This window comes from Puntigrus tetrazona, chromosome 22 (genome assembly GCF_018831695.1).
Source record: "Puntigrus tetrazona isolate hp1 chromosome 22, ASM1883169v1, whole genome shotgun sequence".
Taxonomy (NCBI): Eukaryota; Metazoa; Chordata; class Actinopteri; order Cypriniformes; family Cyprinidae; genus Puntigrus; species Puntigrus tetrazona.
In genome coordinates this window covers 1286747-1308112 of record NC_056720.1, presented here as the reverse complement: position 1 = coordinate 1308112, position 21366 = coordinate 1286747, and the positions used below count along the sequence as shown (strand labels likewise).

The 21366-nt window shown below is 36.8% G+C and overlaps 1 protein-coding gene across 1 annotated transcript in view; it reads right to left on the bottom strand.

Annotated features, from left to right (window-relative positions):
• LOC122327901 overlaps positions 1-21366 on the bottom strand; it is a 359865-nt gene that overhangs the window by 213095 nt on the left and 125404 nt on the right. The window contains 5 exon segments of the mRNA XM_043223567.1: positions 6947-7117; positions 14883-15056; positions 15257-15427; positions 16472-16642; positions 19975-20145. Of these exon segments, the coding sequence (XP_043079502.1) occupies positions 6947-7117; positions 14883-15056; positions 15257-15427; positions 16472-16642; positions 19975-20145 (858 nt within the window).

Genomic DNA, 21366 nt, shown 5'->3' with positions numbered 1-21366 from the left:
TTCTGTGAAGGATTATCTTGAATTCATGGTTTGTTTAAAGTGCACCAACGAACCGGGCCCAACGTTTACGATCCATCCAACATTTCCACTGTTTGACTGATTTGTGAAGCTACTGTGTTTATAGTACTAAGATACTGTACTGAGTTTTCTCAAGACTGATCTGGAAAGAGGTTTTTGTGTACTTTATTTTGGTATTTGATTCAGAACACAGAAAGGAGTTGTTTTGGTTTTTATTTATTGTCTGATTATTTTTTTGTTTGTCCTTCTCCAAAGGAGTTATAGCATATATATAAAACAATAAGTCTTTGTTATTCTTTTTCTTTACAAATTTGTATTTCATTGAATCTGGCAAGTTAATATATTGGAGAATCGAAAACTGAGTTTATATAAATTAAACAAAGAGGAAAATACCGGTCTAATTCATCATCTAATTGTCTGGGATCCAGGATTCTTCTGAGACTAATATTAAATGAACCCTTTGGGGTAAAAGAAGGGTTACATATATCTACTTTTCATATCTCACTAAAAACTCACAAATGTTTCTAATCACCTCCTGGTCGTCCAATAGTGTCTGGTATTGGTTCTTTATCTTCTTTAATGATCACTTTTTTATTTTTTCAGTGAAACTCTTTTGTGAAAAAGTGCCCTCTTTCCTAAAACATATCACTCATAAGTTGTCTTTCATTAATGCAGTACCTAAATAGATATACTTTAGCTTTCTTTTGATGTTCAGTCTTTGTATTCATTCTTATCTCATAAAAAAGGCACTGAATCTGTGATTCATTTCTTGTCAGAATGAGTTGAGTCGGTCAGCTTTAACGAATGCATTGAAATATTATCTGAGATTATTGTTTCTCATAACTCTTTTATCTTCTAGAATGACTCTTTATTCAGAGATGTGGCACCTTCCTTCACAAATCTATATATAGCCTCCTAAGAAAAATATATTTACTCAAACCATGCTTTTTCTTGTGATATTAATTTGGAAAAGATATCTGGATGATTGTTTTTGTCTTTATAAGGGTGATGCTGTACAATTAAATTCCTTTTTATCAATATTTAAATAAATGACTGTTCAACTTTAACATTCACTATGGATTACAACATTAATAAAAACTAGTTTTATAGATCTATGGATAATTCGGGACAATAATTGTTTATATAAAGATCTTCATAACGTCTAACTGCTGTAGAGTATAATGATACTAACTCTAGTTTCTCCAGCTTGAATTGTGTGTTCATCAGTAGATCACTGAGGTGTTTCACTCCAGAGTCTCTGAGTTCATTCAAGCTCAGGTTCAGTTCTCTCAGGTGTGATGGGTTTGATTTCAGAGCTGAAGTCAGGATGAGACTCTGTTTCTCTGTAATACTGCATCCCCACAGACTGAAGACAGAAAGAAAAAAGACAATGAATCAGACACGTTATGTTCATGTGTGACTTAAATTAATCACGAGAAAACACCATACAGTACAATAAATAAAATAAGGCTAAAACGTGAAAACAATATTACTAAAACCAAACTAGGATTTAAGGATACTAGTTACATTTCAAATCTGGAGAATATTTACACGTAAAAAAGCTTATGATTTGTAATGATGATGCATGTCTGAGTGAAAGAGCTTTTTAAAAAAATGCAGATCAGGAATTTATTTTTATGAAAAGCTAGATACTTATTTGTTGTCTGTGATCTCGTGACTGTTTTTTCACATCTTCAGAAAACAGATGTTTTTGTGAATGAAAGAGATCAGCTTTACTACACAGATTTAACTTTGCAGATCTAAATAAACCTGTATCTTTTTCTGTGGGTGTAGATGTGAAGTACAGTAATATTTCTCAGAAACAGGTAAAACTGAAGAACCAATGCCTGCACAGAATAAAGTCCAGTCTGGATCTGTTCTGTTCAGTTGTGTTGGACATTCATTCATCATTGTTTGATTATGATTACATTATGAATAATTTCACATTAATAAACATAATGAAAACAGTTTTATTTACTTGATAAAAGTCAAATGTTTGTGTATTTTTGGTATTATTCACTAAAATGATGTGATATTGGGTTGTGTATTTGATGTGCTGTAAGAGCAAGAAACACTCATTACAACTTTCAAAGGTTTAGACCTCAGAACAACTTACTTTACAAGTCTCCCTTACACAAAATATACAGTACAGAAAATAGACAGATTAACTATACAAAATATTTAAACGTAATCAAATGTATTGAATGCAGCAAACAAGATACCAGTCGGCCAATGAGAAGTTAGACCAGACACTTTATGAGGATTCACCCTGCTCAGATTAAACAATACCTCACTGCTTAAAAACTGAGGTTGTCGGGTGTTTTTATGATCAAATCAAGAAGAAAAAGGTTTCAGTTCTGTGTGTTACTAGTTGGTGGTTAATGTTTTCAAATTAGTCTTCAATCCTTAGTTTGTTGTCAGTAAACATGATCACATTCAGCAGAAGTTAGAGACTACATTTAACTGAAGTCTATGAAGTCTAAAGTTGTTTGAATCTATTTTGAGAAGGTTTGAAGCTGTATTAAAGGCAAACGATGGTAAACACATTAAACACTGGCTATTTCTAATGTGGTTACATTATTTTCTCCAATCTCTGTGCACTTATGGGGAAATTTCATTTTTGTTTGAAATAGCTCTATGATTTATTTAAGAATTTCTTCTTTCAACAAATAAATAAAATTTGTTATATTAGAAAAAAATGGCCTTTATAGTGTTGTATTACAAATTTATAAAAGGTTAAACACAGTTTTAATAACAGTATATGCTGAATGTGTATTGTGATCTACATTCTAAGAGCAGGAAGCCCAAGCCCCGAGACAGTTATCTTTTGTCTTTCAGTTCTTGAACATCTGGTAGGTCAAGTGTGAATGCTAATCCTGAGGTACAACTGTGCCTTTTGTTTTAGTCTCTACAACACCTATGCATTTGAATGACACTTAGATGCTAAATAGATCAAGGATCTGGAAAGTTCCTGTTCTGGGCTAAGTTCCTGATCGCATTTGCATACTTTTGTTTTACTGGTCTCCACCTCTGTGTACTCCTCCCCTTCTGAAACATATATACTTCAACCTAACATGTTTCATTTAGATTTGTTTCTTGGAGATTTCTTGAAGATTTTCTTGGAGATTGCTTGACGACTTTCTTAAAGATTTCTTGAAGACTTCTTGCAGATGACTACAGCAACGAAATAAAAAAACAAACTCCTGCTTTACCAAGAATCTCCTGGTCTCTTCTTAAAAAGAAGCTAAAAAAAAAGTTTCCAACAGTTTTGGTGCCGTGACCCGGATAGAGCTACTCATCTGAATCCAGACTGAAACTTCAAGTTCAACAAAGATCTGACTTCGATCCAGACTGAATCTTTCAGCACAACCAAGGGTTGGTGAGTGTAACTCTATCCAAAGAACCATTACAGACCAGTACATGTAAACCTCTGCGCCGTCAGAGAAGAGTTAACAGACAGCTGTAGGGTTTGGTTAACTAGGTTATCCTCTAAAAATTCATTTTAGGGAAGAATTGGTTATCCTCTGTTTCAGACAGGGAAGGTTAGCATTACGTGCTAATGTTTGTGTTATCCTCTGTTTTAGGCAGGGAAGATTGGCATTACTTGCTAATATTTGTGTATCCTCTGTTTTAGGCAGGGAAGAATTTATCCTCTGTTTTAGGCAGGGAAGATTGGCATTACTTGCTAATATTTGTGTATCCTCTGTTTTAGGCAGGGAAGACTTTATCCTCTGTTTTAGGCAGGGAAGACTTTATCCTCTGTTTTAGGCAGGGAAGATTGGCATTACTTGCTAATTGTTTGTTTTATCCTCTACTTTGTTAGAGAAGGTTAACCATAGTTGATCTGTGTTAACAAGTGTACCCTCTGTTGAGAGACGTTAAATGTTTTCTTTGTGTAAGTAACAAAAACAAAATCTACAATGTTCAAAAAGAATGCTAGACTGATTCCCACAACTGAAAAAGGTGGTCTCACAACTCCTTTGTGGTCAGATAGTGAATTCAAATCACTTTTAGGCATGCAAATGAACCTTATAATTACTGAGAAAGTTAGACAAGAGCTAACTCAGAAATGTAAGATCCATCCAAACAAGACTTGGTCTGTAGAGGAGTGTAAAAAGGTTTTAGGAGCATGTTTACGTAAGAACAATTTGAAAGGCATTATCTGTTGCCACAGGGAATTTGGTTTAACACTAGCTACACAACAATCTCAGCGCATCTCAGAACTAGAGGAACAGAACAAAGAGCTATGTGCTAGAATATCGGCTTTGGCAAAGAAATTAAATCGCAACAAAGCTTCAGAAAAATCTGAGGTGGAAGTTAGTCAGCCTGATAGCACTTATCCTGACTCATAAGCTTTCCTTGAAACTGAGGTAGCCATCACATCGGTAACTGAGGGGTCTGTAGATTCAGTGAAGGTATGTGGTGCTAGGAGAAGATCTCAGGGAATTGAAAGTTTTCCTCCCAACTCTTCTGTTGTCCAGGTCCAATCAATTGCAAAAATGCTTGGACCTAAAGATATAGAGAGAATATCCCAGAGCTTACCCTCAGCCCAGACAAATTTTCCTGAATTTAGAAGAGCCTTAATTTGCAAAATGCGTCTCTACGACATGTCGTTAGCAGAAATCACACAGCTGATGTCACAAATTCTAACTGAATCTGAATTCAATAGTTTTGAGTCAGCTGTTACTTCGAGCTACAACATGCCCGTAAAGATGAACTTAGAGAGGGAGTTCTGAAAGAGTTAAAGAACATTGTTGGACCAAAAATGGATTGGTCAAAGGTCACTAGTTGTATGCAGAAGAAAGATGAAACTGTAAGTGAGTACACTGAAAGGTTTTGTCAGTCAGCTGCAGCATATAGTGGAATAGCTGACACTCCAGAGAAGGTATTGGATCATAAAGGACCACTCGTTCGCACGTGGGTTGATGGCCTTTTATCAGAGGACAGAAAAGCCTTGCCTTTTCTAGATCTAATTTGGTCTAACAAAACTCTCAGAACTAACCTTAACACACTAGCTACATGGGAAAGAGACTCTGATGTTAAAGCCAGAGTAAGGATTGCGGCAGCATCCTTTAAGGTCAACACTGAGAACAGGCAGAAAGGTAAATGTCCTAAGAGGGAGGGCAATTGCCATTACTGTGGAAAATCTGGACACTGGATGAAAGAGTGCAGGAAACGCAAAAAAACTTTAGGAAAAATTAACAGCTTTACCCAGCTCCTATTCAGTCTGCTAGCTACTCTGAAGCAGCCCCTCCCCACTTTACCCAACTGTTGGAGCAGTTTGCTCAGGTGTTAGCTGTTAGGGCTGTGAGTACTTAATTTAAGGTGTCTCCTTCCATTGAGAGAATGCTAGTTAAGTACACTCACAGCCTTCAAAGTTATTCTACAGCACACTCCAAATTACACCTATCCTCTATGTTATGATGTTTACTATGACTGATGTTTCATTGGAGGATGAAGATGTTTTTTACAATAATGGTTTACAAATTACCTACAGGGACAGACTAGGACACATAGACCAGTGAGGAGCCCAGGGAAGAACCGAACGCAACAGGCCTCGGGGGCCGACCCCTGCGGTGAAGATTTTCCTCATAGGCCTTTCCCCATCCACTAGTCTATCCTTACCTCACTGGTCCATAGGTGTCAAATGACTTAAGACTAGGTCAACAAAACCACTATACGATCATCAAAATTAAACCACTACACGATGATCAAAAATTAAACCACTATACGATCACCAGAAGTCTTAAAATGTCTATGCATGAATACTGCTGGTCTGCTGTTTCTCTGTGTTCTTGTGTTTCAGGTCCGTGTATATGCCAGGTCATCTCATATGCAGCACCCTGATTTACACCTCAGACATCCATGAACAAGCTTCATGAGGACAAAGAGTCATCCGAATGACTCTACAGGGGAAATGGACTACAGGAAACAGACGTCACAGTTATTCAGACGCCATGGACTTCAGGACTTCCACTCTTATGCTACATGATTGTGTCATCATGTAGTTTTGTACGACATATTACCACCCATGTCGTATTTTGTCAAGAGTTATGGTCCTGAAAAGAACTATTACAACCTAAGCAATTCTAGGCAAAGACACAGAATAAGATATGTGCCTGTAACTTTTTCAAGTTGCATGACTGCAAGATGGAGCATATGTTATTAAACATAGGCTATAGAATGGATTTTAGAAGGATTAAATTTGTGTTACGTGAGAGTCATTAAAACTCTCAAATGGGGGATTGTTGTATTACAAATTTATAAAAGGTTAAACACAGTTTTAATAACAGTATATGCTGAATGTGTATTGTGATCTACATTCTAAGAGCAGGAAGCCCAAGCCCCGAGACAGTTATCTTTTGTCTTTCAGTTCTTGAACATCTGGTAGGTCAAGTGTGAATGCTAATCCTGAGGTACAACTGTGCCTTTTGTTTTAGTCTCTACAACACCTATGCATTTGAATGACACTTAGATGCTAAATAGATCAAGGATCTGGAAAGTTCCTGTTCTGGGCTAAGTTCCTGATCGCATTTGCATACTTTTGTTTTACTGGTCTCCACCTCTGTGTACTCCTCCCCTTCTGAAACATATATACTTCAACCTAACATGTTTCATTTAGATTTGTTTCTTGGAGATTTCTTGAAGATTTTCTTGGAGATTGCTTGACGACTTTCTTAAAGATTTCTTGAAGACTTCTTGCAGATGACTACAGCAACGAAATAAAAAAACAAACTCCTGCTTTACCAAGAATCTCCTGGTCTCTTCTTAAAAAGAAGCTAAAAAAAAAGTTTCCAACAATAGCATGGGGTTGGACTCAAATGAGAATTAAAATCTTTTGAATTAAAAAGAATTAAAATGAATGAGAATTAAAAACTTCTGTAAGATCACTAGTCGTGTGACGTGTGAAATGCTGTAAGATACTCACTTCAGTGTGTTGATCTGACAGTGTTTATCCTGCAGTAGAGCAGAGATCTGATTCACTCGTGTGTCTCCTAGTTCATGTCCACTCAGATTCAGTTCTTTCAGGAGTAACGGGTTTTTACCCACAATTCCAGTCACATACTGACAGCCTTCATCTGCAGCAGGACCCAAAAACCTGCAGAAGACAAGATGAAGAAATCAATTCAGTGTGCATCAGAAAACATTAAAAGATGACCAAATATTGTTTATACCTAAAAGCTCTAGTTCAAATCTTTACAGTTTACATATAGTTACATTTATTCAATCTATTTATTTTTTTGTTAAAAAAAGACAAATGGCAATTATTATGCAGCAGAATTCACTTTTTTAATTGACTCATGTTTTGATACAGCAGTAATTCTGCTTATTTTGAGAAGAACTACATCTTCAGATGTGATATAGATCTGTTGTAGTAGATCTACAGTGTTGTGAATCTGAGCTTGATGAAAATTAATGCACAGTGCATTCAGTGACATTTAAACAATCAAGATAATTAGGCACACTGAATATTTTTTGTTCATGAGAAATGTCCACAAAAACACAAAAATAAATCATAATTATTGAGGCGCCAAACTACTGAATCCCACTCTAGTGACTCATCTTAACCGTGTTGACATTTATCATCAAAACTACAGCAGCTGTAGCTAAATATTATAATATAATACTAATGTAAGTAATTCACATTTACTTCATGGTGTCTCACCCAGTGGTGTAACTTATTCATGACGGACCCTACCCTGGGCTGCACGGTTATGAAGCACATACACACAGCGCTCATATCTAGAAAAAAATATATAAGGAAATCTGTGCCTAGCCTACTTAATTAAGACCAACTAGAAAGAGCATGTTATATTAAACAGTTCTCTTTACATGCGTCTAACACACACGCAGGAATCTTCTCAGAGAGAGTGGATGTATACAAAAGAAAAAAAAAAGAAAACATCTCTAATCTATAATAAATAGAAATAAATAAATAATATCTTTAAATAACAGGGGGTCTATTGCTGGAATGTGTTACGACGAGCACTCATTGCTGCTGTTATCAGTTCTCTCTTGGCACTCGTGCACATTGCGTGTCTTACACAGACAATTGAGTGCATTGTTCTGGTAAAAGCACAAAACAAAATGCACACAAATGTGTACTTGCTCTTGATACACAATCAAACTAATGAACATCTCTTTGGTTTCAAAGAAGGAAAAAAGAAAAGAAAAACTACACAAAAGGTTGGATTAGAAGCCGAAAGCTCAGTAATGCTTGACAAAAGCTCCACCTCTAGAACACTAAAGGACACAAGATGATGCCGCTGTAAAAAACCCATGACATGAGTTGCATTGTATTATTGATATTTCTAGAAATATTAATTTAGTACGTGTTGTTACGTCCCTCGTATGTTTGCTTTTGTATTTTGTTGTTGTCTCTCTCCCTCTACTTTTTTTTTTTTCCATATTTAGGTTTCCCTATTGGGTGACGACTGAGTTTGGGCAACCAATCAGGCCGGACCTACCACTTTAAAAGCGGCCTGGTGCTGCCTGCGTGTGTCAGTCGTCCTGCTATTCAGCCAGCAGACGGCTGTCCAATCTTGTGGCAAACTGTCTTTTGTCTTTTGTCGTTAACCGTCTTTGTAATTTAAGACTTACTTTTGTTACCCCCTTTCTGTTAATTGTCACGAAGGCAATGTAATTAAGTTAAGTTAAGTTTAAGGTAAGTTAGTTTAATTTTAGGTTACTCCATGTTATGTCTAGGTTAGGAGTGACAGCCACCCGTGTACTTTTGGTTTTACTAGGTAGTGTAGTTTATTTGGGCGTCGGATACGCTGAAGATATCGGTTTTTGTTTTTACATTCTTTTTCTGTTAGTTAGATTAGTTGGGTTGGGGCTTTAGTTATTAGGGTCGTTTTGCTTCTTATATTTTCTTTGATTTGGTGTCACTCATTCTTTTCTCTTCTCCTAAGTTTAGAAACTGTTAAATAAAAGCAGATTGATTTCAACATCTACGTTTGCCTCACGGACATTCTTTATTGCAGTTCTTAGCAGCCGTTGCATCTCACTTAAATGTTACTGCCTCCCCGTTTAACAACAAGCACGTAACATTAATTGGTGGCAGCGGTGGGATACTCATTTCTTGCGAGTATCTAATTTGGGGATTAAAATGGTGAGGTGCACTGTTGCTGGGATTGCGATGGGGTGTCCGTGAGGTAAATCTTTGTTTAGAAAGAGAAGAATTTTTTTTGAACGGCGGTTTCCTTTGAGTTAGCTTAATATTTAATTAAGCGGTTCGAATGGCTGATTTTGATTTAGACAGTTTTGTTAGTCGGCCAACGAATGAGCAGCTGGATAGGTGTAGAAAGGACGATTTGGTTTGTATTGCTGAGCACTTTAAAATTAAGGTTAATAAGCAGCAGCTGAAGAGGGAAATTAAGAGCGCCGTGGCGAAGGGGCTGGCGGAGCTTGGTGTGTTGGCATTGGCTGGTGGAGTAGAGCAGGACTCGCTCAGTGATGATGGTCACTCGCTTGTACTTGGTGAGGAGGAAGCGAGCGAAACGGCTGAGGTGGAGGAGTCCAAAGCCAAAGCTGTATTGCCACCCTTCGATCCTCTTTCCCCTGCCCTATCTGGGTCTGGCGGTGATGCGCGTTTTAAGTTACGTCTGGCTAAACTCCAGATGGAAGAACGCGCGAGGGTGGCTGAGCGTCAGGCTGAGCTAGAGTTGCAGCTTGAGGTCCGTCGTTTAGAAATTGAGGCGGATAAACAAATCAAGTTGCGGGAGCTCGAATTAAGAGTTGCCAAAGACGCACCAGTGCTTCCTGCTCCAGTAGCCCCTGCTCCTGCGCCGGTAATTCCTCCTATGCCAGTGATTCCTTCTGTGCCAGCCGCCCCTTCTGTACCTATTCATCCTGCACGTGCAGCAAATGCTGATACTGTTTCCAGAATCGGAGCGTCAGGGAATACGTTCGACGTGAGTAAGCATATTGCTCTTGTACCACAGTTTAGAGAAAGCGAGGTTGACTCGTATTTTAATGTTTTTGAGCGAATTGCTTCGGCTTTGAGTTGGCCTAGAGATGTATGGTCTCTGTTACTGCAATGTAAGTTAACGGGAAAAGCTCAGGAAGTGTGTGCTGTTCTATCTTTAGAGGATAGCCTCGACTATGATGTTGTTAAAACGGCTATTCTGAGAGCTTATGAATTGGTTCCCGAGGCTTATAGGCAGAGATTCAGAAGTTATAAAAAAGGCTTGGGTCAGACTTTCGTTGAGTTCGCTAGGGAAAAGTCTATGCTCTTTGACAAATGGTGCGTAGCCAGCAAGGTTATAGAGTTTCAGGCATTACGTGAATTAATTTTGCTTGAAGAATTTAAAGGTTGCATTCCTGAACGTGTTGCTGTCTACTTAAATGAGCAGAAGGTAAACTCGTTGTCCAGTGCGTCTGTTCTCGCGGACGAATTTGCTCTGACACACAAAACTGTTTTTATTGCCCGTACCGAAAAGGTCTCGATCAATCCCGTCTTAAGTTTACTCCCAAAGATAAAGAAGGTAGACAATGCTTTTATTGTCATAAGCCGGGTCATGTAATTGCTGATTGCCTTGCTTTAAAACGAAAATCGCAATCTAACTCTCCTAAGAATGTTGGTCTTGTAAAGACTGTTGACGTGATTAATAAAAACCACGATCAGATAGATGAAGGGTATCAACCTTTTTTGTTGGAAGGATTAGTTTCTGCTGATGCTCAGTCCACAGACCAGGTTCAGGTGACCATGCTGCGTGATACTGGTGCCATGCAAACAATCGTGGCTAAAGACGCGTTTCCTTTTTCTGATCAAACCTTCTGTGGTAGTTATGTTTTGGTACGAGGTATTGGAATGAAGACTGTCAGAGTTCCCTTGCATCAGATTTATTTGCGCTCCGAGTTGTTTACAGGAATAATTAAAGTGGGAGTGCGGGAAAATTTGCCTGTTGGCGGGGTAAAACTTATTCTTGGTAACGATGTGGCCGGTGGAAGGGTGATTCCTTTTATAGAGGTTTTAGACAAACCCGATTTGCTTGATCAATGTGATGAAATGTCTGAAAGATTTCCTGAAGTCTTTCCTGTCTGTGCCGTAACGCGTGCCCAGACTCGTAAACTCGCTGATGCGCCTGATTTGGCTAACACTTTTATGGCATCTTCTATGGAGCATAATACTTTGACTGATGAAGCTAAGCCAGATGAAAAACTTGATCTAGTTCTGAACGACGTAAAATTAACAGTGACTCGAGATAACATTATCGCAGCTCAAAAAGCTGACTTGACCCTGTGTAAATACTTCTCTTCTGCTGTTTCTTTAGAAATGGCAAGTGAACGAAAAATGGCTTATTATATGGATAACGGATTACTGATGCGCAAATGGTGTAAAAATGTTTCAGAAGATTTTGAATGGTCTACTGTTCACCAGATTGTTGTTCCTGAGTGTTACAGACAAGCCGTACTTTCGTTGGCTCATGATAATGCCTTGTCTGGACACCTGGGTATTAGAAAAACTTACCAACGAATTTTAAAGCATTTTGTGTGGCCCAGATTAAAATCTGACGTAACGAAATATTGCAGAACATGTAGTACTTGTCAATTAGCAGGAAAGCCGAATCAAGTCATTCCCCGCGCACCGCTTGTTCCTATTCCTGTAATTGAGGAGGCCTTCTCTCACGTTATCGTCGATTGTGTTGGTCCCCTGCCCAGGACAAAGACTGGAAATCAGTACTTGTTGACGATAATGTGTGTAGCAACACGTTTTCCAGAGGCGATCCCGCTGCGTAAAATAACTGCTCCGGTAATTACTCGTGCGCTCGTGAAATTCTTTTCAATGTTTGGATTACCTAGAACTGTGCAGACTGATCGGGGTACAAATTTTCTGTCCAAGGTTTTTTCTCAAATAGTGATGACTCTAAAAGTTTCTCACAGGATTGCAAGCGCGTATCATCCAGAAAGCCAAGGGGCACTGGAACGATTTCATCAAACACTCAAATCCATGCTTCGTAAGTACTGTATGGAGACTAGCAAGGATTGGGATGAGGGCATACCCTTAGTACTGTTTGCTGTCAGAGAAGCAGAGCAAGAAAGTCTGGGGTTTAGTCCTGCTGACTTGGTGTTTGGGCATACGGTGAGGGGTCCGTTAAAGATGCTTAAGGAAGATATGCTATCTTCTGATACTGATTCTAAAATAACGGTGTTGGAGTACGTAAGTAAGTTTCGTGAACGGTTACACCATGCTTGTACGATGGCACGCGAGTCTTTGTCAGATGCACAAATTACTATGAAAGATCAGTTTGATCGTACCGCTGTTCCACGTCACTTTAAAGAGGGAGATCAAGTGCTTGTTCTCATGCCTGTTATTGGTTCACCTTTGTCTGCACGTTTTTCAGGTCCGTATGAAGTGCTCAAGAAGCTTAGTGATACAGACTACGTAATTCGAACGCCCGATCGCAGAAAGAAATCCCGTGTGTGTCATATCAACATGCTAAAAGCTTATTGTGTAAGAGAGTCATCACCAACGGCTGTGAGTATAACTAAAACCGAGAACGCTCAATCGCCAAGTGTTGCTCTTACTTGTGATGTGGTTATTGATCCTGATGAAGATGGAGTGATAGTTCGACATACATATCAGCAATGTGCCAGACTTAAGAATTCTGAAGTTTTGGTTAACTTAAGTTCTGCTTTAACACATCTTTCAGATCCTCAGAGAGCTGATATTGAACAGCCAATTAATGCATTTCCTTCGCTATTTAATGATGTTCCTACTCGTACAACAGTATTACAGCATGACATTGATGTAGGGAATTCTGCTCCGATTAAGCAACATGCTTACAGAATGAATGCATTGAAACGTTCTGTCATGAAAGATGAAGTTAAGTATCTTTTGGAGAATGGGTTAGCGAAACCGAGCTGCAGTTCGTGGAGTTCACCATGCTTACTTGTTAGTAAAAGTGATGGATCTGCCAGATTTTGTACAGATTATCGTAAAGTGAACGCTGTGACTACACCTGACTGTTTTCCATTGCCACGTATGGAAGACTGCGTTGACACTCTTGGTACTGCAAAGTTTGTTAGTAAACTGGATCTGCTGAAAGGGTATTGGCAGGTGCCTTTAACCGCTCGTGCATCAGATATTTCTGCGTTTGTGACACCGGATAGTTTTGCGCAATATTGCGTAATGGCTTTCGGTATGCGAAACGCTCCCGCAACGTTTCAGAGACTTGTTAATATGGTACTTTCTGGTATTCAAAATTGTAACGCCTATTTAGACGATCTTGTGATTTATTCACCTGACTGGGAGGATCATGTGTCAACTTTGCGAGAGGTATTTGCACGTCTTGCAGATGCGTCGCTAACATTAAACCTTGCTAAATGTGAGTTTGGACAAGCTACGATCACATACTTGGGTAGGGAAGTGGGGCAAGGACAAGTAAGACCTGTGGAGGCAAAAGTAACTGCTGTTGCAGAGTTCCCTGCTCCTGCCTCGCGCAAAGAGCTGCGTAGGTTTTTGGGAATGGCAGGCTATTATCAAAACTTTTGTAAAAATTTCTCAACTGTCGTTAATCCGCTTACATCCCTTCTCAGTCCTTCGTGTCCATTTAAATGGAACGACGCGTGTCAAACTGCTTTTGACAATGTGAAGGCATTGTTGTGCAATGCACCTGTTCTTATTGCTCCCGACTGTGCCAAGTCCTTCACGTTAGAAATTGATGCGAGTTTGGTTGGTGCGGGTGCTGTGCTGATCCAGGAGGATTCTTGTGGGATCGAACATCCAGTGTGTTTCTTCTCACGTAAGTTTAATAAACATCAGTTAAACTACTCCACAATTGAGAAAGAAACACTGGCCCTTTTGATGGCTTTACAGTACTTTGATGTGTACATTGGCTCAAGTAACATGCCTGTAATTGTGTTCACCGATCACAATCCTTTGGTGTTTCTAGCGCGCATGTACAATCATAACCAACGGTTAATGCGCTGGTCTTTAATCGTGCAAGGTTACAACTTGGTGATTAAACACAAAAAGGGCTCGGAAAATATTATTGCTGATGCCTTATCTAGAGCTTGGGTGGTGATGTAAATTTGTTTAAAAACTAATTTGTGAAGGAAAGAGAAAAAGAAAAAAAAAAGAAAAAGAAATTTAGTTTTTTTTAAGGGGGGAGGTGTTACGTCCCTCGTATGTTTGCTTTTGTATTTTGTTGTTGTCTCTCTCCCTCTACTTTTTTTTTTCCATATTTAGGTTTCCCTATTGGGTGACGACTGAGTTTGGGCAACCAATCAGGCGACCTACCACTTTAAAAGCGGCCTGGTGCTGCCTGCGTGTGTCAGTCGTCCTGCTATTCAGCCAGCAGACGGCTGTCCAATCTTGTGGCAAACTGTCTTTTGTCTTTTGTCGTTAACCGTCTTTGTAATTTAAGACTTACTTTTGTTACCCCCTTTCTGTTAATTGTCACGAAGGCAATGTAATTAAGTTAAGTTTAAGGTAAGTTAGTTTAATTTTAGGTTACTCCATGTTATGTCTAGGTTAGGAGTGACAGCCACCCGTGTACTTTTGGTTTTACTAGGTAGTGTAGTTTATTTGGGCGTCGGATACGCTGAAGATATCGGTTTTTGTTTTTACATTCTTTTTCTGTTAGTTAGATTAGTTGGGTTGGGGCTTTAGTTATTAGGGTCGTTTTGCTTCTTATATTTTCTTTGATTTGGTGTCACTCATTCTTTTCTCTTCTCCTAAGTTTAGAAACTGTTAAATAAAAGCAGATTGATTTCAACATCTACGCTTTGCCTCACGGACATTCTTTATTGCAGTTCTTAGCAGCCGTTGCATCTCACTTAAATGTTACTGCCTCCCCGTTTAACAACAAGCACGTAACAGTGTGCACTGCCTGTAGTTACACCACTGGCCTCACCTCAGTGTGTTTAGTTGACAGTTAGGATCCTGAAGTAAATCACTGAGCTCCTTCACTCCTGATGATCCAGGATCATTTCCTATGAGATCCAGCTCTATCATGTGTGATGGGTTTGATCTCAGAGCTGAAGACAGAGCTTTATAACCTTCTTCACTGATACTGCAGTCTGAGAGTCTAAAAAAAAGGATTTTATTATATTGAAAGATATATAAATAATATTTCTACAAAAAGGTTTAATAGCTTTCTCCTTCTAGTTAGAGAAGAATGAAAAACAATTCACCATCTGACAGGAGCATGACTTTATTTAAAGATTATTACAATAATATTTTCATTTTGATCAAATTAAAACCATTACAATAGTTCATTATATTCACCTGAGGTTCTCCAGTGTGCATTCTGTATTTTCTAAAGCGTTCTTGAGTTTCTTGACTCCTGAATCCTGCAGATTATTGTTGCTCATGTCAAGCTCTTTCAGACTGGAATTTGATCTCAGGACTGTAGCAAGAGCTGAACAGCTTTCCTCTGTTAAACCACAATCACACAACCTAAAATGATAAACATGAGAGGAAGAAATTACAAATTGTCACACATGGACTCTTTTGTTGTTGTTTTGTCCTGTGCCATGTGTGACCTACTTTGTTAATTGTCTAATTTGTCATCAGCTGTGTCTTGTTAGTTTAGTCAATTCATGTGTGTATTTAAGTTCCAGTTTGATTCTGTTTTTATCATCGGTTTTCATCTTTAATGTATGTGTTTTTTTCTCCTGCCTACCAGCTTGTAAATATCTTGTTTCTTTTGTTCATAGAAGATTACAACTGTTGATTTTTCCTCGTTAAGTCCTCTCTCTCGTAAACCACTACCGTGACACAAATACACAGTATGGAAACACTTTACAATAAGCTTGAACAATACATTAATTACAGTGTTTATTAATATTTGACAATGTTAGTTAATAGAGCTGTTCACTGGTAGGTGATGTTGATTCACAGTGCATTAACCCAGTTTTCATTACATTGTTTTTTTCATACTGTTGTGTTTTAAATTTGAGTCTTGTTTTTTTGTCTTATTTCTGATTATTTATTCTACTTTTTACAGCACTTTGGTCATCTTTGGCTGTTTTTAAATGTGTTTTACAAACAAATATGTGTAAGTATTGTACTGTATTTGAATAATATGCAAAAAGGCAGATTATAGCAGTGGGCTTTTGAATATCTTGAATGTGGTCTTATAAAAACGGACTGTTCTGCCGATAAGGTCTAAACCCAGATTGCTTTTTATGTATAAATATTGCTAATATTAAGAGGTACATCACAGAGATAATCATTAAATAATTAAAAAATGCAGTGCATGATTATATTGAACCTCAACAGGTCTGAAAGTCTTTTATTTAAATGATCCACAACAACAACAACAAAAACTCAAAGTGGTTAAATAAACAAGAAAATGACAGTTTAGAAATGCCCTAACAAAAGTCCACTCTGAAACCATATTGAAATGCTGTGGTAGGAACTGAAATGTAGAGTTCATAGAACTAAAGACTATAAATTTCACTGAGCTGAAACAGTACTAGGGATTATCACAGAACTTACCTCAGTATCTTTAATGTACAATTAATATCCTTCAGTCCAGTGCAGAGCAGCTTCACTCCTGAATCCCGCAGATTATTATTGTTCATGTTCAGCTCTTTCAGACTGGAATCTGATCCAAGAACTGAAGCCAGAGCTGAACAGCTTTTGTCTGTTAAACCACAATCATTTAGCCTACAAGACAAATAAATCAAATCACAGAGTTAAATACATGCAATATAGTTATTAAATATAAAAATGCTAAATTAATTGGTATACATTACATAAACCATAAATATACTGCATATTTATCAGAGTTTTAGTGATTCAAATTTTCTTGATAAAACAGCTGGATAAAGCTTTATAGCGAGGAGTTGGACTCAAATGAGAATTACAATAGACTTCTGTAACATAACTAATCATGTGAAATGTGTTGTATTACAAATTTATAAAAAGTTACACACAGTTTCCAGTCTGAAAGTATATTGTAATTTATGATATAAGCTCAGGAAGTCCAAGCCCTGAGACAGTAATCTTTTGTCTTTCAGTTACTGAACATCTGGCAGGTTTTCCCAAATTAAGTGTGAATCCTAATCAAAAGGTACAACTGTGCCTTTTGTTTATAGCACTTATGCATTTAAATGACACTTGGATGCTAAATAGAGGATGGATCTGGAAATTTCCTGTTCTGGGCTAAGGTCCTGTTCTGTATTTGCATACTTTTGTTTCAGTGGTCTCCACCTCTATGTACTCCTTCCCCTTAAAACATATAAACTTCTCTGTGCTAGGTTTTAGTTAGATTTTTTCTTGGAGATTGCTTGAGGATTTTCTTAAAGATTACTTCAAGACTTCTTGCACATGACTACAGCAACAAAATAAAAATGAACTCCTGCTTTACCAAGAGTCTTCTGGTCTCTTTTTAAAAAGAAGCAAAAAGTTTTCAACACGTGTGAAATGCTGTAAGATACTCACTTCAGTGTGTTGATCTGACAGTGTTTATCCTGCAGTAGAGCCGAGATCTGATTCACTCGTGTGTCTCCTAGTTTATGTCCACTCAGATTCAGCTCTTTCAGGAGTAACGGGTTTTTACCCACGATTCCAGTCACATACTGACAGCCTTCATCTGCAGCAGGACCCAAAACCTGCAGAAAACAAGATGAAGCAGGATTCAGTTTAGTGTGCTCTGCTTCACAAAACATTTAAAGATTATCATACACTGCCCAAAACAAACAGACCTAGTACAACTTTTTAAAGCTTGAACACTTAAATAAATAAATGTATTTATGTATGTATTTATTTTGTAATTTTTTTAAAGACAGACAAAAGGCAAACAAATATTAAAAGAAACTCAGATAAAGCTCACTAGATCATGATTCTTAAAATTCTCAAGATCTTTCTGGTTTTTATGCAGGAGATAAAAAAAGCAATAACTAGCTTGTGACAGCTAAACCTTCATATTGATATATTTTATTGAGGTTTTTTTAATGCTGGCTCTTTCTATAATTATGAAGCAGAATTCACCAAACACTTGATTACTGATCCACTAACAGAGAATATGATCTGAGTTCAGACCATCTCTGGATAGTTGTATTTAACTGATGTCTGTGTTGATACAGCAGTAATTCTGCTCATTATGAGAAGAAGCTTCAGACGTGATATAGATCTGCTGTAGTGGATCTACAGTGTTGTGAATCTGATCCTGATGAAAATTAATGTACAGTGCATTCAGTAACATTTACACAATCAAAATAATTAGCCACACTGAATATTTTTTCATGAGAAATATCCACAATCATAAATGTTAATTATTGCCCCAAACTACTGAATCCCACACAAAATTTCTGAGTAACCTATAACTTTTAACACAATTATACTGTGGTGACATCTATCATCAAAACAACAGCAGCTGCACCTAAATATTATAATATAATATTTATATATACAACTCACCTCAGTGTGTTTAGTTGACAGTTACGATCCTGAAGTAAAACACTGAGCTTCTTCACTCCTGATGATCCAGGATCATTTCCTATGAGATCCAGCTCTATCAGGTGTGAAGGGTTTGATCTCAGAGCTGAAGACAGAGCTTTATAACCTTCTTCACTGATACTGCAGTCTGAGAGTCTAAAAAAGGTTTTTATCATATTCAGGTTATATAATTAATATTACAGCAAAAAAGCTTTAATAGCTTTCTCCTTCTAGTTAAAGAAGAAAGGAAAAAAGTCACCATCTGAAAGGAGCATGACTTTTTTTTTAAAGATTATTACAGTAATATTTTCATTTTGATCAGAAGAGAACGTCGTAATTAAAACCAAACACTAGTTCACTACATTGACCTGAGTTTCTCCAAAGTGCATTCTGTATATTCTAAAGTATTCTGGAGTTTTTCATCCAAATGATGCAAATATAAAACAAGTACATTTATGTTTTGAAATGCCATAACATAAGTACACTCTTAAACCACATTGAAATTCTGAGGTAGGAACTGAAATATAGAGTTCATGCTGGAATTAAACCTTTAGGAGCTAGGTTTTCAAAAGCTTGTGGCTTGAAAGGGCTTAAAGATAGAGACCAACTGTAAATTAAAAAAAATGGTGGGAATGGTCGAAAGTTTGTGTGGGCTGTAAATATACTAATGTAATTTGCCTGTTATGAAGTTATCAGGGGATGATCCATCCCGAGTTTCATAACATTCATAATATTCAGGATATTTGAATTGAAGTTCAGAATGTTTTATCCTCATTCTAAATTAGCAGACAATAGAAAACAGACAATAAAACAGAAGATAGTGTTAATTTATTATATTAAATATTGGTAAAACCCATATGAACAGTAGTATACTTCATGATTAGTTAATTAGTAATAAGTACAAAATAATAAATATTATATAAGGAAAATAATAGCTATATATATATATATATATATATATATATATATATATATATATATATATATATATATATATATATATATATATATATAAATAATGGATGTTTGAACTTATTGGCATGCTATTTTTAATCTTCATTCCAAAAAGATTAGAAAAGAGAAAACCAACAATAAAACATTATAAAAGTGCATTTATGACTACATTCATACACTAGTAGTAAAACACACATGAACAGTATCTTATATTTTGATCAGTTCATCAGTAATATTCATGAAATAATAGATATTTATACCGAGGCCTGTCCCATCAGAGCTAGTGCTGTTTACAGAAATATTTCTCATGTTTTCTCAAACACTTTGCATAGGATCATGATGATCATCTAGAATCAAAGTACTATATGTCTGCCATTTAGCATTTGGGAATACAAATAAAATATTGCACCATATTCACCATAGGAACTGAAGTCTATTTTAACAAGTATGAGGTCTTGTCGCAATTTTCTGCTTAGAGGATTAAAGCCTATCAAATACACTAAGCTCAAGCAGTTCTTTCCTCAATTATTTGGCACATTATCTAGGTCCATGTTAAAAGATGTATGTGAGTTCTAATTAAACCTAGAGATTGTCACAAAACTTACCTCAGTATCTCTAATTTACAATTAATATCCTTCAGTCCAGTGCAGAGCAGCTTCACTCCTGAATCCTGCAGATTATTATTGTTCATGTTCAGCTCTTTCAGACTGGAATCTGATTCAAGAACTGAAGCCAGAGCTGAACAGCTTTTGTCTGTTAAACCACAATCATTTAGCCTACAAGAGAAATGAATCAAATCACAGAGTTAGATACATGTAATATTTTTTTAAATAAAAAAATTAATTAAAACCAATTATTAAACATAAGTACACTCATTATTATATATATATATATATATATATATATATATATATATATATATATATATATATATATATATATATATATATAATAATACACTCACAGTCTTATGCAAAAGTCTAAGCTCCCTTGATAAATAACAGATTTTGGTGATTTTGTTAATTGAAAAGATGTTCACAGTCTCACTTGGAAAAGTAGAAAATATGCAAGATTTTCAGCAAAAATTGATGCACAGTTACTTATTGTGCCATAAATTGAACAAATAAAACCAAATCATAAAATCATTAATTTAGTTTATAACAGTTTAATAAATTAAAAAAATACATTATACAGTAAATACAGTGGGTACAGAAAGTATTCAGACTTCCTTAAATTTTTTACTCTTTTTACTTTAAGATTTGTTATATTGCAGCCATTTGTTTTCATTTATTTCAGTTAATTGTTTCCTCAATGTACACACAGCACCCCATATTGACAGAAAAAAACAGAATTTTTGACATTTTTGCAGATTTAGTAAAAATGAAAAACTGAAAAATTACATGGTCCTAAGTATTCAAACCAAGTATAAACTCAGTATTAAGTATAAGCACCCTTTTGATCTAATACAGCCATGAGTCTTTTTGGGAAAGATGCAACAGGTTTTTCACACTGGATTTGGGGATCCTCTGCCATTCCTCCTTGCAGATCCTCTCTAGTTCTGTCAGATTGGATAGCAAACGTTTGTGGACAGCCATTTTTAGGTCTCTCGAGAGATGCTAAATTAGGTTTAAATCAGGGCTCTGGCTGGACCAATCAAGAAAAGTCATGGAGTTGTTGTGAAGTCAAAACATTTATGTTTTCAAATGCCATAACATAAGTCCACTCTTAAACCACATTGAAATTCTGAGGTAGGAACTGAAATATAGAGTTCATGCTGGAATTAAACCTTTATGAGCTAGGTTTTCAAAAGCTTGTGGCTTGAAAGGGCTTAAAGATAGAGATCTACTGTAAATTAAAAAAAATGGTGGGAATGGTCGAAAGTTTGTGTGGGCTGTAAATATACTAATGTAATTTGCCTGTTATGAAGTCATCAGGGATGATCCATACCGAGTTTCATAACATTCATAATATTCAGGATATTTGAATTGAAGTTCAGA